This window comes from Citrus sinensis, chromosome 5 (genome assembly GCF_022201045.2).
Source record: "Citrus sinensis cultivar Valencia sweet orange chromosome 5, DVS_A1.0, whole genome shotgun sequence".
Lineage (NCBI taxonomy): Eukaryota > Viridiplantae > Streptophyta > Magnoliopsida > Sapindales > Rutaceae > Citrus > Citrus sinensis.
Genome location: NC_068560.1, coordinates 37,603,339 through 37,623,241, shown reverse-complemented (window position 1 = coordinate 37,623,241; position 19,903 = coordinate 37,603,339). Strand labels below are relative to the sequence as shown.

Sequence of the window (19,903 nt, the reverse complement as noted above, 5' to 3'; positions counted from 1 at the left end):
AAAAAAAAAGGTTGCCTGTGAAAGTAATTCAATCAAACATAATGATGGAGACACGATCCTTTAATGTAGAACGTAGACACCATAATTGTACTCCTCGCAAGAAAGGCATGCTTGCAATCCCAGCAAAGTGGGTTTCTTTTGGTCGATGCACACCAACCAGATTACTCAGATTCAAAGGAAAGCAATCACTTTTCCAAACGCCATCTAAAGATTGATTATTAAAATAATGACATTCCATCTCCGAAAGCTCTTTCTTTTTATTGTTTGCTTTAAAGTACACATCCTCGCAATTAATAGGGAATTGATAAGCTGGGAGTATATGTTATTTTCTGAAATGGCTAATTCTATACAAGTGGCCTAGAAAATTGGGTTTCTTACAATCCGATCCTATGTAGGTTAGCTGAGCTCTCCCAACAAAACAAAATAATAAAAACCCAATTAAGCTATACGCTTGGTACAATCCGATCCTATGTAGGTTAGCTGCTCTCCCAAAAAAAGCAAAATAATAAAAACCCAATTAAGCTTTACGCTTGGTAATAGTGAGCGTTCATAAAAAAATCAAGCAAACTGCTGAAGCAATTAACATTGTCCGCAAAACCGAATGAGAAAGGATTCTACACGAATCTCCTGTAAAAAAATTTGGTAACCATGAACTGATTTCCTCCATTGGCTGCTGCTCACTTGACCCGTTAACTGTTGCGGTTGGCGTTGTTGGAGATGCATCTCTTGCAGATTTTTGACTGAGTAAAAGTTAATATAAGAAAAGATTAATACAAAATTGTAAAATAAGAATAAAGCAGAATACAAGTGCTATGATTGGCCATTATGGCAAACCAGTTAGGTTGAAATTAAAAAGCATACACACATGTTTAAATGTTTCTCTAATTGCGATGTTTGTATATTTTAAACTGAAAGTTTAAGACCATGTATATACACACACACACACACACACCATCACATAGTTATATGTAATTTTCATTTTAAAACATGCTAACATCAGCACTGAGTTATGATTATATAATACGTATCATCTTAATACATGCACATATCATCTTACTATATGTTTCAGTGAAATATCTTCATGATTTGCACATTATGTCTAATGGTGTAGCTAGCAATTTCTTGGCTGTATGCCACAATATTTAATGGATCGGGCAATTTGCCCTTGGCTTGTGGATTACTAAAGGAAAAAAAATGGCAAGAAAAAGTAGCACGAAAAGAAATTCGGATACTTTTAAAAGAAGAGAACATTTTACAGATCCTATACGAATCTCAAATTAAAAACAAAAAAATAATAATAATAATCAATAAGAAAAAGAAGATGGAAAAAGAAACAGAATAAAGTGAATGCAGGTGGGTGAATTAAATAACACTACTAAAAATAATTTTCTAACAATTAATATTTAATACTTACCTTGTTACTGAAGGGCAGAAAGTAATTGTATAATCAGCTCCCGTACAAGTAAATGTACTTGTCGCATCATCGTATGCGTAGCTGTATGATCTCGGACACGCGGATTTAAACATTTCCGAATAAACGGACGGCTTACAAGTGGACGGTGTAGCATACGCGCCACTGCAACAGTATTCAGGATTCCCGAAGGCTTCACACGCACTCTTACACCCCTCGCCGGACTGATCCCGTAACTCAGCCGGGCAACGTTGGTTCAAATCCGTTACGCAACCCGTTGACAAACAAGTACCTGACCCGCCAATTGGTTCGACAATCATGGGCAAATTGTAACCATCAACTAAGCTGACATCATAAAAGTCCTGGGTACCGGACCCGGTTGTAAATTCGGCCAAAGTAGCCGGTGGCTTTGCAGTTAAACCATTGCATTCTATTTGGTTAGAGCCACAGTCACCGGTTGTGCAACTTCCTTGACCGGTAGTCGGGTCAAATGTACAACCGGTTCGGCCCCAGAATCTGCCGGACCACGTTGGCGGAACTTGTACGGAACGGGAACTTCCAGGTGTCAATTCAAAGCCGGTGCTATCTAATTTTGCATTGCCAAGAATCCCTGGCCATACTGCGTAGCTGCATCTGTTAACCATTGTGAATGTAGCACCTGATAATCCTGTTTTTTTTTTTTTTTTTTTGAAAAAAAAAAAGTACGCTTGTTGTAAATGTTATGAAGCTCCATTGTACCATATGAATGATAAAAAATGCACGCAATGCTATGAAGCTAACGAAAGTAATCATATTACCTTTGCAGAATAACAGCAAAATGAGAGTGACGTACGAGGAAGGAGAATGAGAGAAAATTAGATCCATTTGGACGAATCAACAAGGTATGAACTGTGTGAGTATTGATATGTATATATATATATATATATATATATATATGTGCATGCAGGGGGTAGGGTTTTGTTCTTCAATTTGTTGATGGTGCTAGTTTTGTTATATTTTCTTTATCTAATAATGAAAAAGAGGCTGTGAGGCTTCATGCATTGTGTTTAAGAAGAGGAAGAAGAGAAGAGAGATTATTGACTTGATGGAGATGGTAGTGAGCACCGCACCTATATAAAACTATATTATTAACCAAACTATTAAAGGAGATTTTTTTTGTTAATAAAATTATGTCAGCTGATGTGTTTCTTTTTATAATATATTGTTCAAGTTAACTAGAATAAATTCTACTGCTGTTGTTTTTGTTGTAGTGTCAAAACTAAATAAAAATATACAAAATTAAATCCAATGTCGTATGATGACAAAAGTAAGCCTCGTAATTCACTTAGGAGTCAAAAAGTAATGTGCGAGACGTGACCAAAATGTTCTAAGAGATGGCACCACCGCCCTAGCTCTCATACATATCATCTTGTTTTTTTACTGGAACATTTTAAGATAAAGTTCTCTCCGATTTTATTAAGTTACATTATCTGTAGTTTACATCAATTAAAAATCAAGTATTTTATATGATTCAATTATTATTTTAAATAGCTGAAGGATCATGAGAAATTACTTTTGAATTAACTATAAATTAAAAATAACATAACCTAACAGTTACTTTTCTTGTCTATCCATAAATTGTAAAATCTTTTTTATATATTCGGTTCACGTTTTCAAAATGTGAATTTTTTAATTAATTATAATCTATTATTTTCTAGATATAATATAAAATTAAATTAGATTTAGTAGTAACAATAATTAGTTTCAAAATCACATTTTAAAACCTGCTAATACAAGAATTTTTCTTTTCTTTTACATATTTTGATATTCACATACTCCGCATCGACCGCAGAATTTAGTGGGCAACGCCAAGTCTTTCTATGGATTGCTTTTTTTGCCTCTTTCGCGGTCGAAGTGTCCATGGCATCAGTTCATATTTGGTTACCCGAAGCTCGTGTTGAGGCACCTACGGCGGGATCCGTCATCTTGGCAGGAATTCTTTTAGGTAGTGTTTACTTTCTGGAGTGGGAGTGTGGAGTGTGGATCCCTCCCACTCCAATGTTTACTTACTATTTTTAAAGGGGGTTTGGGATTCCCACTCCCATGGGGGGAGGTGGGAGTGGGAATCCACTCCCCCCTCTTCCTTTTTTATCCTCATAATTAAAATAAATAAATAAAATCATATTTATTAAAAATAATAATTATTACATATTTATTTTATTAAATTTAATAAAATAAAAATAAATGAATATTATATTTAAATTAATAATATTAAACATTAATTTTAATAAATATTAATTAATTATTTAATTAATAATAATAAATATTTTATTCTAAAAAAATATTAATTTTGTACTATATTATCAATAATAATGTTTCATTTGTGTTGCTATTATTAATAATTTTTATTCACATAATTTAAATTAAAATTAATAAAAAATTATGATTTACATAATTAAGAATATTATTAATTATTATTAATTTATAAATATAAAAAAAATATTTATTTTATTTTCCAAATATATTTTTTATTAATTTTTTAATTACAAATTATAATTCTTTACATAAGGATAAAATTGTAATTTAAAATAATTTATTCCCAATCCAAGACAAAGTAAACAAATAATTGGGATTCTGATTGACAATCCATACTTTCATTTAGTCTAAGTAAACACCCTACTCCCACTCCCACTCCACACTCCTAATCCAAGGATTCCCACTCCTCAAGATTCTCACTCCAATTCAAAAAATAAACGCAGCATTAAAATCTGGCGTCTCTCTCTCTCTCATCCCGGACAAAGTGTGACACGAGATGATTATAATGTTGTGAAAGTTTAGAGTGCATTCGCATAACTATCTGTTTAATAATTTTAGTTAAATCTGATAAAGTTGTAGCAATTAATACCTATTTTCACCCAAAAAGATTTTTTACATTCAAAGTGAAGTATGAATATCAGCGATCCAACGGTACAGTTGTTAGAGCTCTTGGGTTGTTGTTTTTACATTATTTTATAATGAGTGTTCTATATGAGTATTCAATTTTATTATAATATTGATTTATAATAAATTATATTTAATAGAATTCACATGATGGGTAGTTTTATAATTTTTTTAATTAAAATTAAAGTGTTTAAAATAATTTTTAGATCCTTAATCTTATTTGTAACTTATCATTGACCGCACGTTCTTTTGCTATGGAATATAATTATTTATTCCAGTCGCCCAAATGGTTCAAAAAATTCATTTATTAATTCAAAATTATAAAGATTCATTATTTGATTTTTCTTTTAAACAGGATCAATGTTGATTTGACCTCAATTTTATGTTTAATTCATCAACTTATTCCACCAACCGAATGGATTTGAGGAAATGTGTAGAAGAATCTCACCCTTTTTTATTTAATAATCAGTGGAGCTGTCTTCATTTCCATTTTCTTGACACCTAAATGGAGTCAGATTCCTATTAATATGATAAATCAACGTTTTCATGTCAACCCAAAAGAGAATAAAGTTTCAAAATATATTTATAAATGCTATTATGTTCATGATACGTATCACGTAATTGAGCTAGTTCACGTTAGTAAAGATATTTGTAAATCATGTCCATTTCATCTCATACTTAAAAAAAAATTAAAAAAAGAAATTAAGAAAAATGATATCTCATAACTATTGTATATTTGTATGTTCGTAACAATTTTTTTGCAAATAGTCTTAACATTTGTTGTTGCATTTCTCAAATTTTCTTGTTAGATTTACGAATTTGTGTTTTATAATGCAAATTACAAAATTAAAAAGTGTAACAAATAAGTTGAAAATTATATTCTCTGAAAAAAAAAATTGAAAATTATAACGAACAATTTGTAAGTCTTTGTAACATAATCAAATAAATTTTGTGGCCTGTAAACTGTAATATTGCAAAAAGTACCATCAATACTCTAGATTTTTACGAATATAAACCCTAGATGTCAAGTGCATTGAACATTTCTTGCAGATCAAAGTTTGGTGATTTTGCGTTACTCTATCATTGGTCTGGCTTTTGACTTAGAAATGATGGAACCGCAGAGAAAATTAAAGATCTATTAACATAAGGGCAAGCTGGTTCGTGGGGCGGTGGAGGCATAATAAGCTAGTCAAATATTAATTAACGTGCTTCATGCATGGCACATGTCGACTCATGAAAAGCTATAATATTTGTACCCTTACCAACAAATGAGACACAGTCCGAGCCAACACCTGTGATCATGAATCCGGGTGGAAATCCTTGGGTGAGAGGATTGCTCCTTTTTCATTTATTATTTTTTATGTGTATACTTCAATCAATCATAATAATTTACATGCATATATTATAAGCAGTGAATAGTTAAGGAGCACCCAAGACTTTTTATATGTGAGATTAATAGATTTATGTCCGAGGGAAAAAAAATTGCTAAATCACTACTTTTGTAAAGGTTTTACTTTGTGAATATCAAAGAATAAGCCATGCGATAAGATGTCTATACTTCTCTTATTTTATAAGTAACCACTGGATAAACTTTCTTTAACCACCTCTTTTTTATCGGTTGCCGATCATGTAGAATCTTGATCCCATCTTCAGTAAGATATGTCTGAATCAAGAGCCTTAGTGCCTCCTTTATCTCATTCTCCCAAAATTTTAATAGAATATTAAAAAAAACTGTTACAATAAAATCGCATCACCCATTAGTAGATAATTATAAACGTGACACAATTATATATAACAGTTAGTAAAAAAAGTCGCTAAAGCTGAGACAATGGTATCATAACAATTTTGTGAACCATAATATGAATAACATCAATAATTAGATCTTTGATAGCATAAGTGAAGGTCAAATTTTGTTAAAATATGTACTTTGAAATTAAATTGGAATGTTCATGAGTTTCTAGGTATGAGAGAAGTTTTATTGAGTAAAAATTAAAACACATTCGGAGAAATAATGAACCTTACCCTTCGGTATAAACATGGAAGAGTTTGAGTGAAATCAAAGTAATAAAAAACTATAAGATTTCTAGGAGTATTTATGAGATTTAAAAAATGTAAAATCAAAAGATTTAGGGGGTGTCAATCGATGTGTATTGCATGCATGGGACCAAAGTGTGGAACCTTTAAAGCTAAAAGTAGGAACCGACTTTGCTTTTGATTTGGGCATAGCCAACAGAGATGCCGATCCACGTCACTGTCCCGTGGAAAGCACTTGATCATGTGTCCCTACAAATCAAATCCCTTGTTTCTCTTCAATTCCTGCAAATCTAGTTTGTTCCTTGTCTTGCATAAAAAAATTTGTTGATTTCTGCCGTAAGGGTAATTGTGCAATGGCACAATCTGTGAATATATATCGCATGTCGCAATATTGAATACAAGCGTCAGGAGGGCCGAGTGGTCTTCGGCGCCGGGCTTAAATTCTGGGTTCAAATCTAGTTTAAGATTGTGGCCAAAAGCTCAATCACACATGTGATTAGTTTATGATTGTGGCCAAAAGCTTCTGCAAAGAAATTTTGAACTTAATTCTCATTTCATTTCAAATATTAGGTTAAAAACTAAGACTAATTTGGACTTATTGTCATTTCATTTCAAATCAAAATTGGGTTCAAATCTAGTTTAAGATAGCGGCCAAAAGCTCAATCACACGTGATTAGTTTGTGATTGTGGCCAAAAGCTTCTGCAAAGAAAGTTTGAACTTATTCTCATTTCATTTCAAATATTAGGTTAAAAACTAAGACTAATTTGGTGCTAATCAAATTGAAGTCTGATAACGATAACAATTGACACATCACACATGTGATTAGTTTATGATTGTGGCCAAAAGTTTCTGCAAAGAAAGTTTGAACATACTTTCATTTCATTTCAAATACTAAGGTTAAAAACTAAGACTAATTTGGTGCCAATCAAAATTGGTGGCGGTTGACTCTTGACGATGCATGTTTAGATTATTATCATCTTTTAAAGCAGAACATGCACATACGTAAAGACATGCCGAGGTGGAATGTCTACATTGTAAGTTCAAAAGTAACGTTATCTTCTTTATGTACACGTGCAAAAATTGCATAAAATATTTCTCACACTGGCGCTGTATCTTTTGGACAAACTTATCATTTGCATTCGAATATATACACAAAACTCAACAATTCTCCTCAATTTACACGCGTGAATCTTTACGTCATTTAAGGAAAAAAAAAAAAGAAAAGAGTTGGGCTAAACTTGCGCATGCAGTTTGTTAATGCAAACTTTTGCTTAATGTACGGCAATTGACGTGTGATTTGGAATTTCTTCTGAATCAAGTTTTATGGTTTATTTTCTATAACCCTCAAATATTCAAATTAGTTTTTTACTTAATTTCCAGAGAGATAAAATCTAGAGTAATATTAGCAGAGTTTTTGTACTCGTTTTATGTCTTTTTCCTCTTACCTTCAAATGTGGGAAGCTTTATATAAGGAACTTGAAGTATTATGTGGAGGAGTTATCATGACATGTGACATTCTCGACATTGTTATATGTGTCCACAAAGCCCACACATACTGGCACCTATTAATATATATCAAGATTTGTTCATGACAAATTTTATTTGGACACTCGTCTTGATTTTGGGCCCTTGAATTTCAATGGACTTAAGTTTGAATTTAGCACTTATATTGGTTACTTTAAAGAGGATTGATTTTGTAATATTTTGTTTATAATCGAATTTTATAAAGCTTTTGCACATAAGCACACTCTGTAGAATGTTTGTTAGTCTGTAGGTGCATTCCCTATAATATTTGTTGGCCTTTAATCTCATTCTATAGAATGTTTATTTGCCGTAGGTGCATTATGTAGAAGGTATATTTGCTTGTAAGGACATTATGTAGAATCTATATTTGCCCGTAAGTTTATTTTGTATAAAGTTTGTTGGCCCATAGGCTCATTTCGTAGAATATTAATATACCCGTAGGTTCATTCTATAAAATATTTATTTGCCCGTAGGTGCATCCTATATAATTTATATTTTTCCGTAAGCTTTTACTTGGATTTATTTTCTAAGTGCTGAAATAATTCTTTATAACGAGTGGACTTAGGTCATTCTCTATAAAGAATGAACTTATGTCGTTCTTTATAAACACTTTGTCGAAAACTTGTCTTTTGAGCCTTTTACTTAGAAATATTTTTTAAGTGCTTAGGACCTAGTCATTTTTTTTTTGTAAATAATAGACCTAGGTATTTCTTTATAAAATCACAGCTTTAGCATTTTGTCAAAAACTCGTCCTTTGGACATTTTACTTAAAAGTATTTTCTAAATGTCTAGGTCATTATTTAGAAAGAATGGACTTAAGTCTTTCTTTGTATATATTATCATGCCTTTGATGCTTTGCCAAAGACTTGCCTTTCTAAAATATTTTCTAAAGGGCATTTTACTTTTGCAATTTTTCTAAGTGCCTCAGTTATTATGTCATTCTTTGTAAATAGTAAACCTAAGTCCATTGTTAAGATCTAGAACTTCTTTTTTTTTGGTAAATCACGCCTTTAGCGTTATGTGGAAGGCTTGTCCTTTAGACATTTTATTTAGATAATAATATTTTCTAATTAAGTATTTAGGTCATTTTTTTAAATAATATATCTAAGTCATTTTCTATGAAAAACTTTTATTAGACCTATATTTTTCGTAGACTTTTAGACCTTTTATAATTTGGTCTAACATAGTTAATGATCTTGAACTTATATCCAGTTTTTGGATTAGCTTGGTCAGGCATGTAAAACTAAAAAACGAGAGAATTTTGATCTTGTGATCATTTAAATCAATATGATATTCTCTTCAAAAAAAAATAAAAATTAAATATGATATTATTGATGACATTGTTGACGTGCCCAAGAGATAGAAACTCAAAAGTAAATTGGGGTCAACTCATCTTTTGGAAGACTTTGTAATATTGACAGTTCTTTCAACATCCTAGAATGTCCTTTGACATGTTATCTGTCGTGTAAAGTCTCATGTGGATAATTGTTGTTTCCTCACTTTCGTCTTTTACTTTCTCATTTTCTCTTTCTTTTCGAAAAGATTTGCGTCAGCAGCCAACAATTAATTTCTCTTTGATTTGAGAACCTCAAATCTTTAAACGATCGGGTGACTGTTTTTTCACTTTAATTTCTCAACTTTACATTGCCTTCGCATCGTAGCAAAATTTTGGCTTTTAATTCTCTATTATATTGCATTCATCTCCACTGGCTGCTTTGTTATTCGAGAGGATATACATGATGTCCTGGCAGAAAGCAAATGGGCCATGCAAAATATATCAATGTTTCGAAAACGGGAACCAGCAAGCAATAAAACTTTTGGGGACAATTTACCCAGACCTCACAATGAATAGAAAGTATTAAGCAGCACAGTTGTAGTGTAATCGTTCAATCAAGCTTGATACATGCCTCAAGTTATCTATTCTATTTATCAGAATCCTAAATACACTTATAGTGTGATAAGATTTTCTTGAATGAGGGCAATGCACATCTCTTAAGACATTCTCCACAATGAGCATGATTCTAAATTAACTTGAAACTATTTTCATCACACAAATTAACTGACGATCAATATAGAGCTGTAAGGCTAAAAAATGCGTGCTCTAAAAGACACCTTATGGCGGTTCCCCGAATTAGATAAAGCTCATTTTGTTATAACATGCATGAGATTAGAAGAATCAAAGTGGAAAAGAGGTTAAAGAGGACACAACATGACGTGGATGCAAATACTGCCACGTAACCTGATTGCGTATTATTACTCTTCTCTCTCTCTCTCTCTCTCTCTCTCTCTTTTTTCTTCCATATTTCAACTAACTCATCTAGCATAATAGTAAATGGAAATGAAGCAACAATCTTCAAAGCTAAGATTTTGCTCCTTTATTTTATCGTGAAAGGGGGAATCATCAGATAAAGTAGAATATTTTCGTGATATCTATGGAAATTGGCTGACTTTATCTTTGTTTTATGACTTGTCTCTGTAGTCAAGTCCGATAACTTCAACTTATCAAAGGCAAAAAGGCATGCTAAAAATAGGTCATTTTAATAAAATCGGTGTTGGATTATTACTTCAATCTAACGCGTCGCTAGTTACTTTAAACTGCAAATAGAAACTACTTTTAGACACATCGCGGTTTCACACTTAAACAACAAATGGACTCTGTGTAAAGGCCCAAAAGGAAAGGTCCAGATCTTTTGCCCTTTCTAACTTCAATTTTCCTCCCTTTGATGTTAACGTGATTTCTGATAAGCTTTGTCCAGGTCAGGTGATCAGTGAAAAGAGGCAACACTTGTGCTTCAAGATTTAGATTTTACAAGAGCAACCGTGGTTCCTATTATTTTAACAATCACACTAAGTTGGTATCGCTTAGTCAAGTTACCTTATCTGATCGAATCAGCACAACTAGTCTTAATGTATAATTTACAATGATAATTATAATAATAAATTAATGAAAAGATAACATTTTTTCCTCATGGTGCCTATTCTTTTTTTTTTTTTAAATTTAAATATAAATATAGCTCGCTTTGATTGACAAGTCGCCTATTTTGTGCGTTTGAATTTTGATAACAGACCACTGCTACCCACTTTTTTCTTTTATTCTATGGATCAATGTGTTTCACAAAAAACAAAATTTCTGTTTAACAATTAATGGAAATGATGATGTGAATTATGCTCACTCAATTAAAATGTCTTTTGATTTCTTTTTCAAGCAACGAAAAAGTGGATAGAAGTGAGTCAATAGACGCAAGTAAAAACCGTTTTATATTAAGCGTGTGTAAAAACAATGTTTTTGGGGTGTTATTTGTCTATTTCAAACTTATTCTTATATATTTAAATTTAAAAAATGATATAAATTATTTGTATGTCCAGCGGCCAATATACGTATATCCTAAGAATCAATTTTTTTTTCTGGGATTTATGGATAAGAATTTAATGTTAAACAGAGTTTTTTCGGAGTACTTAATCAATTAATGTATGGCAACATAAACAAAAAAGATAAAATAAAATAAATCCTAACTATTGGATAAGTACTCAACAAAAACTCAACTCAATATTGAATCATAATCCATTGACCATACATAATTTTCTAATATTGTTCTATGGCAGCTATATATTTTAGAAAAACCCACTTTTCCCAGTAATTTGAATAATGGTGTCTTTTTTCCCTCATATATATATATATATATATACACACTCTTACTGGTAGAAGATTCAATTAAATTATAATATTTAAATTTTTGTAATTTAACCTCTGGAGTAGTGCTGACTGGATGGGTAGTAATAATAGTTTGTTGTCATTCTCATACCTATGGGCTATGGCATTGAGATCCAAATAGGGCAATGCTATTACAGGGGTATTGCTACTTAGAAAATATAATTTTGGAGATGCATTCCCTATAGCTTAAGATTGTGTTAGCATGGCCAATGTTACACTAGTTTCTAGTCAAAATTTACTTTGGAAAATTATTTTCCCGGGTTATTGCTTGTCAAGAATTTGCGATAGCTCTCTTGAAATTTAAAATAATAATAGTAAACGAACAAGAATTTGTTTTGTTCACATCCGCAGGCTTTACTCATTAGTAGTATGAGCGGTCATACTCTTAGCAAAGAATTTAGCGGCCGTACCGTTTGTTAATGCATAGGTGGTGTTTTCTCTGGGCAGTAGGCAATGGCATACATGGTTTCTCTGGTTTGTGCCAAAACTCTTCAGTTGTGCTATGCATATTTATCGATTAATTTATGAAATAATATAATTTATTTATTTAAATTTTATAAAAAATACTAATTAATTAATAAATGACACATTATTTAAATGAAATTTAAAATTTTGAGATATATGTATAAAGAATTTGGAAGATGCATGATTACTCATCTCGTATAACTTCAATGAATGGGCCACAATGTAGTAACAACAATGACGCATCAGCTGTCGGACTAGAGCAAATACTTTACTCGCTTCTCATGAATGGCCAATCCGAAGCACGCAACGTAGCATTGCGCAACTCGTAAGCAACTCCATGTTCTAGCACATGGCGATTCCAGCAGCCCGTGCTCGGCCGACCACGCTGGTACTGATAGCATCAACTGTCAACGTGGGACTATGTACGCATATGTGCTTGACTTTATGCCCACTTTTGATGTTCTATTTATATTAATTTCACTTGCACTTTCAAGTTTAAGTTACAGTTGCTGTGAAAAAAAATTGTAACTATCAAATATAAATTAATAATATGTAATAAATATAAATTTAAAATTATTAAAGATATAATAGGTTTTTCATTATACAAGTAAACAATCATATCAACATAGCTTACAAGCTACAGCAGTTAGTTTTTACCAAACATTTTAGTGCTTTATCTTTTAAGTTACACATGCCCAAATCTCAATCCCAAACGCACCCAAAGAGAACCAGGGAAATGACTAATTTAAAGTGAAAAATAATCATTATAGTAAGTTAGCAAGCGAATTGTATATGGGACCAGGATGCATGTATGCAATGCAAAGGGAAGGGATCAGAGTGCCAAACTATGTGGGGCTGCATGCATGTGCCTTAACGGATCATGATGGTGAAACCTTACTCACCAAACTGCAACAATATTAAACTTCATTTGCATATATGGCTGATTGGCTGGTGGCCAACAACATGGTGTTATTACTCTCCCGTTGTTGATTTTCAATCTCGATCGAACTTTGGATATGAACATATGAACCTACCGAATTTATTCATAATCAATACTTTAAAAAAAAAAAAAGAAAAAGAGGAGAAGTTTTCAACCCTCAAACAAGTTGAAAGTCATCAGTCTCTTACAAATATTATATTCAACATATGATTATTTAAATTTTAAAATATTAATTTGGTGGGTTTCTCCTTAATGTGGTAATGACCTAGAAGACCATAATCAGAAAAATTAAATAAATGAAAGGAAAGCAGGCCAAAAACTTCTGTAGAATATACAAATGTACCTAAAATGATAGAGAAATCCAACCAACACATGCCTCAAGGAAGGAGATGTTTAATGAAAAGGTATGTACAAATTGGGGAACAACTTTCCACTTGTTCACTACTACAAGCTGTATATTAGTCATCACATGCATCACCATCCACGCTTTCAACGCACTCGTTTTTTTTTTTGTTTTTTTCAAATAATATTATCCAATTGCATTAGTACTCTCTCTATCATTCTTTTGTAATTATTTTTCATGTGCTTGCCAAAATCCATTTATAGATGGATACTATAACATATGAAATAGGACCGCTAATATAAGACAACAATGTTAATGATTAATATTTTTTAAAAAAATCCATTTATTGGATACCCAATGAGCGGTGGTTACATGTAAGGAGAAGAACCAACAAATGAATAATAAATCCTACTCCCCTACACCAACAATAATATATAAAACTCAATGCATATTAAAAATAATAATAATAATAATCCTAAATTCTAAAATAATAAATCCTATTTTCCCCCTTTTTCGTTTTTGGCGTTTGGCCCCAAAGTAGGCATCAATTATCAACGGGTGAGCTTTTCCATCACCACAGACTTTAAGGTGGCATGGCCCAGGCAACGAAGAAGTATCTATTACAACAACAAAGGTGGAGGGTCCACACTCGAAACGACAAGGCAACCTCCGTTTCCAGGCCAAAAAGTTGTATGGGTAATGTATTTTTCTGTATGATTGTATGCCCGTGGGCCTATCCTAAGTTAGTGAATATCGAAGAAATTAAAAGAGTTGCCATGCCCTCCAGACGGCGAATGTGATGCTGACTATACCCGCAATGCCATTGCCATGCGATCCCAGCACGTAGGTATACGTGGAAGGTGATGCGCTGCTTTGGTCCAAAGCACCTTCGTACACCATCGTGCTATCGATGGTCCCTGTGTTGGACGCATTGCTTCCACTGTTTCCACCTTGTGAGGATTTCTGGCTGCAAAATCCAAAGAAGTAACCGTTAGGTCTCAGAATAATGATTAAAGAATAAAAAGTAACCGTTGACGTGTCTTCTATTTTCATATAGATTCCCGTACTGGCCGTTACCTTGTCAGAGATAGGTGTATGTCAGAGTCGCATCTCTAGGCACAATTATAGGTATTCACAATTAATATAGTCGGTCATCGTATTTTTGGTTCAGATTCAGTTCCCCGATCTGGAAAGCATATCCTGTAACTAAGGGGTGCATTAATGTTTAGGTGGCTACAGACAGCAGACTCTCTTAATAAAAGGTACCCGCTAGCTCAAAAAGACTGAAATACCCTTTTTTTTTTTTTTTAATAACTAGATTCACCGTGACTATGCTTTTATTAAAAAACAACAAAACAAAAAATGCGACCGTGTATTGAAAAATGAAAAGAATAGGTTTTTGACTATAAATTTTGTTGCGAATTTAACCAAAAGGGGATGGAACACATGATTAAGGAGTGGCGTCCCGGAAATGTATCCCTGTCGGCATACGCTTAGAGGCGGGGACCTCAAGTGACTTAATTTGCACGAATTTTTTATTTAATGGAGCCTCGTAAATGTCACAACCCCCAAAAAAAAATCTCAGATATTATTCTTTGTCTGGCCGCAACTTTAAACGCTGAGCCATCAATAGGAAATAGTAAGTGCATCCAACGTTCGTATTTACAGCTTTTTAATAACTTTTTTAACGGACGAAGCTACCCTTTCTAACGGAAAAAATGGGTATAGGTAAAAGTTGCGCAAAAAAAAAAGGGTTTACCTGGTGTTGGGGGAAGGACAGAAGGTTATGGTGTAGTCGGGCCCCGAACCGCATGTAAAGGTGCTGGATTTGTCGTCGTACGCATAGCTGTAAGCGTGAGGACACGCGCTTTTGAAGATCTGAGAATAAGTAGATGGCTTGCATGTATCGGGAGTACTAAACGCGCCATTACAACAGTACTGCGGCTGCCTAAAGGCTTCGCACGCGCTCTTGCAAGCAACACCTCCGCTGCCACCGTCGGTCATAACCTTAAGCTCCGAAGGACACGCGGCGTTCAAGTCGACAACGCATCCCGTGCTTGTACAATTGGGTCCGTCACCACCCTGAGGAACGACAAGCACGGGGAGGTTGTAGCCGTCGACCAAACTGACATCATAGAAGTCTTGGCCACCATAGCCATCGAGCTTGAACTCAGCAAGAGTGGCGGGTGGGGCAGCACCACTGCCGGAGCATTCCAGCTTGCCGCCGCAATCACCTGTGACGCAGGTGAACTTACCGGTGGAGTCCTGGGAGCAGAGTGTTCTGGCCCACATGCGGCCGCCCCACGAAGCGGGTGCGTTGAGGGTCTTGGTTTCTCCCTTTTCAAGGGGGAAGCCGGTGGTGGAGAGTGCGGGAGAGTCGGCGTTAGAGAGAATGCCGGGCCATACTGTGTGGTCGCATTTGTTGATCATTGTGAAGGTGGTGGATGTCACACAGGAAAATATTAAATGAGTGATTAAAAGTAAAAGTGTTAGTTGAGAGGCATCCATCGGAGGAGCTGGCGGCTGGTGGCTGCTGAATGTTAAAAATATAAAAAAAAAAAAAGAAAAGAAAAGAGAAAAAGGTCAATGAAGAAGATGAGGGAGAAGGTAGGAAGCAGAGTGATTTTTCAAAATGCGGTGAGGATATTTATAAGCAACATGGCTGCTGGGGGTGGGGGTATTTATAAGCAAAATGCTCGGGGATGTGGCCTTTGGGAGGCCCAACAGAGAAAAGTTTCCTTATCCAATAGAAATGAATCCCTGTGCATACATCGTTCGGCTGGGAATTCAACAGTGCCTTTGAATTTTGATCACTCTTGTCGGATTGAATTTGCTCAAACTAGTTGAATCAAGCAAACTAATTGTAATTTGTAACGTTACTGCCCCCTTCCTAGTGAAGTTATAGCGTTGGACTCTTCTGAACCCGTTGTGTGCTGGTCCCTTCTCCAGCACAAATTATTTTCTATTGGACGAATGAAAGTGAAATTTTTCTTCAATAATTAAAAAAAAAAAAATTTCAATTACCAAGTCCATTAGGATTTTTTGTGTTTAATTTTACTGTATTAATTTAAATAAAAATGAGATTAAGTACTTAATCCATCATTTTGTTTCTTCTTCTTTTTTTTTCCTCCCAAATTTAATTTTAAAAAAAGATCTCAAAATCTCCACCTCGTGATTTATGAATAAGGGGAGAGAATGTGTCAATCAATTCACTAGAGTTTGTAAATTAGTTGGTCGTCTCATCGTCTTGTTTCTTTAAATCTTTTTTAGCACTATAAATAATGTCAACCAAATCAATTGGACCCCCCGTTGCCAATTATTTAGAAATCGGTAATGCATGCCTGAGTTGTCCTCCTTAAACCCCGTTTGATAGTCCTGCGCGGTGGCAACTTCAATTTGCATTTTGGAATTGTTGCACAGCAATCCCAAACAGGGGATCATTCCACTACTTGTTGACCAAAGCCCCGCTATGAATGAGTATTGAGTAGTGTATTCTTCTTCATTTTCCCCTGTTCGCGTACAAGAAAATACTCCTCCGACAATTGAAATCAATTTGGATTAAACTCAAAGTTGGAATATGGGTGTGATTATTTAATTTCAAATGGATGAATTGCTAGCATATAATAGGATATAGATGCTAAAGAATGGAAGTAACAAGCGCACTGAACGAACGGAATAGAATAAGTGAAGTCAAATGCAGCTGGCAGCCTCTGTTTTTCTCTTATCAAAAGAGTCACCTTTGGTTTGCAAACGCACGCTTTATTTTTCGGGAAGGTCAAATTTGTGAGAAAAATTCTTCAAAAGGAGTTGCTGTTGACTGATTGGCCGTAGCAGTAAACAAAACCCTGGATGGTAAATTTGTAATTAATCAAACAGAGATTGTTCAATTTAGCTTCAACTTCCAACCGTAATAGCATTAGCATCCGAGGTGTGTATTTGGTGAACTGCCTTGTGTTTGGTTTGAATCACGAGCCTTACCCGAAGATAATAGTCGAACCTGAAAACAACTACTCGTTCATTCTTCATTTAAGATGCGTAATTGAAATGTCATAACATTTTGATTAACACATTTTTCCTGGAGATAGAACTAAAATAATAATACTAATAATAATAATTAAAACAAATAAATAAATTGTGGGTTTGAATGTGTCACTTAGATAGCCACCAGCTTGGACCCGAGTGTTATGGTTCTGTTCAATTGGCTAATTTAACACGCTATCGATTTGAGAAACGCATGAACAGCGTGGGCATTTCACATTCGAGACTTATAAATCGATGTATTTGTTATCTTATTGGCCATGCGGTCACCTTCATCACTTGTATTATTTTGAACAGCCAAAATGTGCGACCTTCGAAATTAACTGAATGTTTCACATTTGCAAATGAACTAAAATGACAGGCAGGACCATTAATTTCGGCTCCTGTAAATCAACGTTGCGATATTTTCGCCACTGCATGCGTAACGTAAAGATTTACACATTTCAATTGTAGATTTGAGGTTAGGCCACATTGTTTAGCTATTACAATGTTTAATTGTGAAGTTCGCACCATTTAAAATGACATATCCCCTACGTTAAGATTATATTTATGAAGTTTAATTATTTGAAAATATTAACTTACTGATAAACTACATTGTTCAACTATAATTTGTAATTAAATATCAGGAATATTGTCAAAATTTTTCTTATTGAAATCAAGAAATATCTATAAAATTACAAAAAAATAAGAATATATTTTATTATTAACTTTTTTCCACATCACAATATATATTTCTTATCTTTAGCACTTAATTTTTTTTATTTTAACTCCCATTCATACGATTTTTTTTTGGGTACATTAAGTAGCCCAACAAAGCTAAGCAATCACTCGACGAGGAATCATACGGTTTATTTAATTTATAATAAATATAAATAAAAGTGTATTTTAAAATAAAAATTATGTTGATAGAGATTATTTGTCAATCTCTCTTGTGAGGTTGATTTTTTTTTTTAAGATTGATGAGTCTCTTGCGGGGTCAACATGCTTTGAAGGTGGTGTTAAACTTGCCTATAAAAACAGGGACAGCAGCCACAATTACAGGTATAAACGAGCTTAGAAACAAAGTCCAAAAGCTACATCACTTCCTCGTGTTTAAACAGTAGAATCAGAATGATAATTGACTGCTCATAACCGAACGGGGATATGTTAGGCCATAGTTAGAATTTAATTAATTAAAATTTCCGTAACTGTTTCGTAAACATACAAAGAAAATTCTCCGTGAAATGTTGAATTAATCAACGTGCCGGCACAGCAATGACGTATGTAATCAACATTTTTGTTTTGTCGCAAAAAGTAGTCTTGCTTTTTACTGTCAAAATAAGAATTTTACAAGAGGCGGCTTGCTAACATTCAAGATGAAAATGACATCACATTATTACCACCAATAATAATAACAAACGGGTTCGTAATTACTATTGCATATTACTAACTAAGGTTTAGGGATTTGTTTAAACCATTTGTAGATAGCTTGTCATGGATGTAATTGGACATGTGAAAAAAATTTCCTCCCACGTACAAATATGATAATTGGACATGTGAAAAAAAATTATCTCCCACGTACAATTAAAATTAACCTTCTATTGGACATGTGTAAAGAGAAACGACGCTGTAGACTAATAAGGATGGTTTTCTAGTGAAAACTTGGTCACATTGACCACTTTCTACGTGCTTTAAGACTATGGTGGCGGTGGCTGCATTTTCAGTTAATTTATCATTTATGTGCATGGGATGGGTAGAGTGTTTTTGTCATCTTCAGGGAAAGGCGTCTATACTTGGGAAAAAGACGGGATTCGGCTGACTAAGGCTGATTGGACATGAATTGATTTCTGTACCAAACTCGTAGATTCGCCCCATTTTTTTTCAAATCAATAGGTGCAAAATTCAACAAAGGAGTTTCAAAAGTAGAAGCATGAAATGAAAAAATATCCATGTCACTGCTGGATTTTCTATAATGATTTTGTATAGAGACACTCTGGTTAGAGAAAATGGAGCACGGCATTTGGACGTGCAGGAAACACGTCACCTGCCGTTTTGTCAGATTATATTCACATTCACATTAAATATTTTGGGCTCTTGCGTCAATTAGTACAATCATGAAATCATATAATCATCAGCTGATTAAACGCATTTTGAAAAGAGGATACCATCATTCGTTCCGTAATTTTCCATCAAGGGGGAAGTGATAACAATATTTAAGCAACACTGATGCCTATTTTTCTGATTTTAAATCACATCTGCTGATGCAAAAAGCAGCCTAGATTGGACAACGGAAGCACCATTATTGACACATAAGATTGCTTAATTTAGCTTTGTTATCTTTGTGAGATTCTATAATGACAAATCTGTTACTATCTTCACCTCATCAATTGGCCCATGCTCTTATCGTCTCCAATATTCCCGTGACAAATTTGTTGTCACTAAAGTGTTAAGTGTGAACCATAGGACTGCTTAGTGATCGGATTTTTTCTTTCTTTATTTCTTTCTCATCCTCTCTTCCCTTTTTTTTTTTTTTTTTT

At 33.8% G+C, this 19,903-nt stretch overlaps 2 protein-coding genes across 2 annotated transcripts; both read right to left on the bottom strand.

Moving 5' to 3' along the window:
- Positions 1-191: 191 nt before the first annotated feature.
- On the bottom strand, positions 192-2,515 carry LOC102608117 (thaumatin-like protein 1). The gene is made up of 3 exons (XM_006473609.4): positions 2,209-2,515; positions 1,415-2,078; positions 192-740 (listed from the first exon to the last, which is right to left on the bottom strand). The coding sequence occupies exons 1-3, from the start codon at positions 2,273-2,275 to the stop codon at positions 548-550; spliced, it is 924 nt and encodes a 307-aa protein (XP_006473672.2). The 5' UTR covers positions 2,276-2,515; the 3' UTR covers positions 192-547.
- Positions 2,516-13,661: 11,146 nt separating this feature from the next.
- LOC102607823 (thaumatin-like protein 1b) lies at positions 13,662-16,134 on the bottom strand. Its single transcript, XM_006473608.4, has 2 exons — positions 15,109-16,134; positions 13,662-14,316 (listed from the first exon to the last, which is right to left on the bottom strand). Exons 1-2 carry the CDS (start codon positions 15,855-15,857, stop codon positions 14,112-14,114), a joined length of 954 nt encoding a protein of 317 aa, XP_006473671.2. The 5' UTR covers positions 15,858-16,134; the 3' UTR covers positions 13,662-14,111.
- Positions 16,135-19,903: the final 3,769 nt, after the last annotated feature.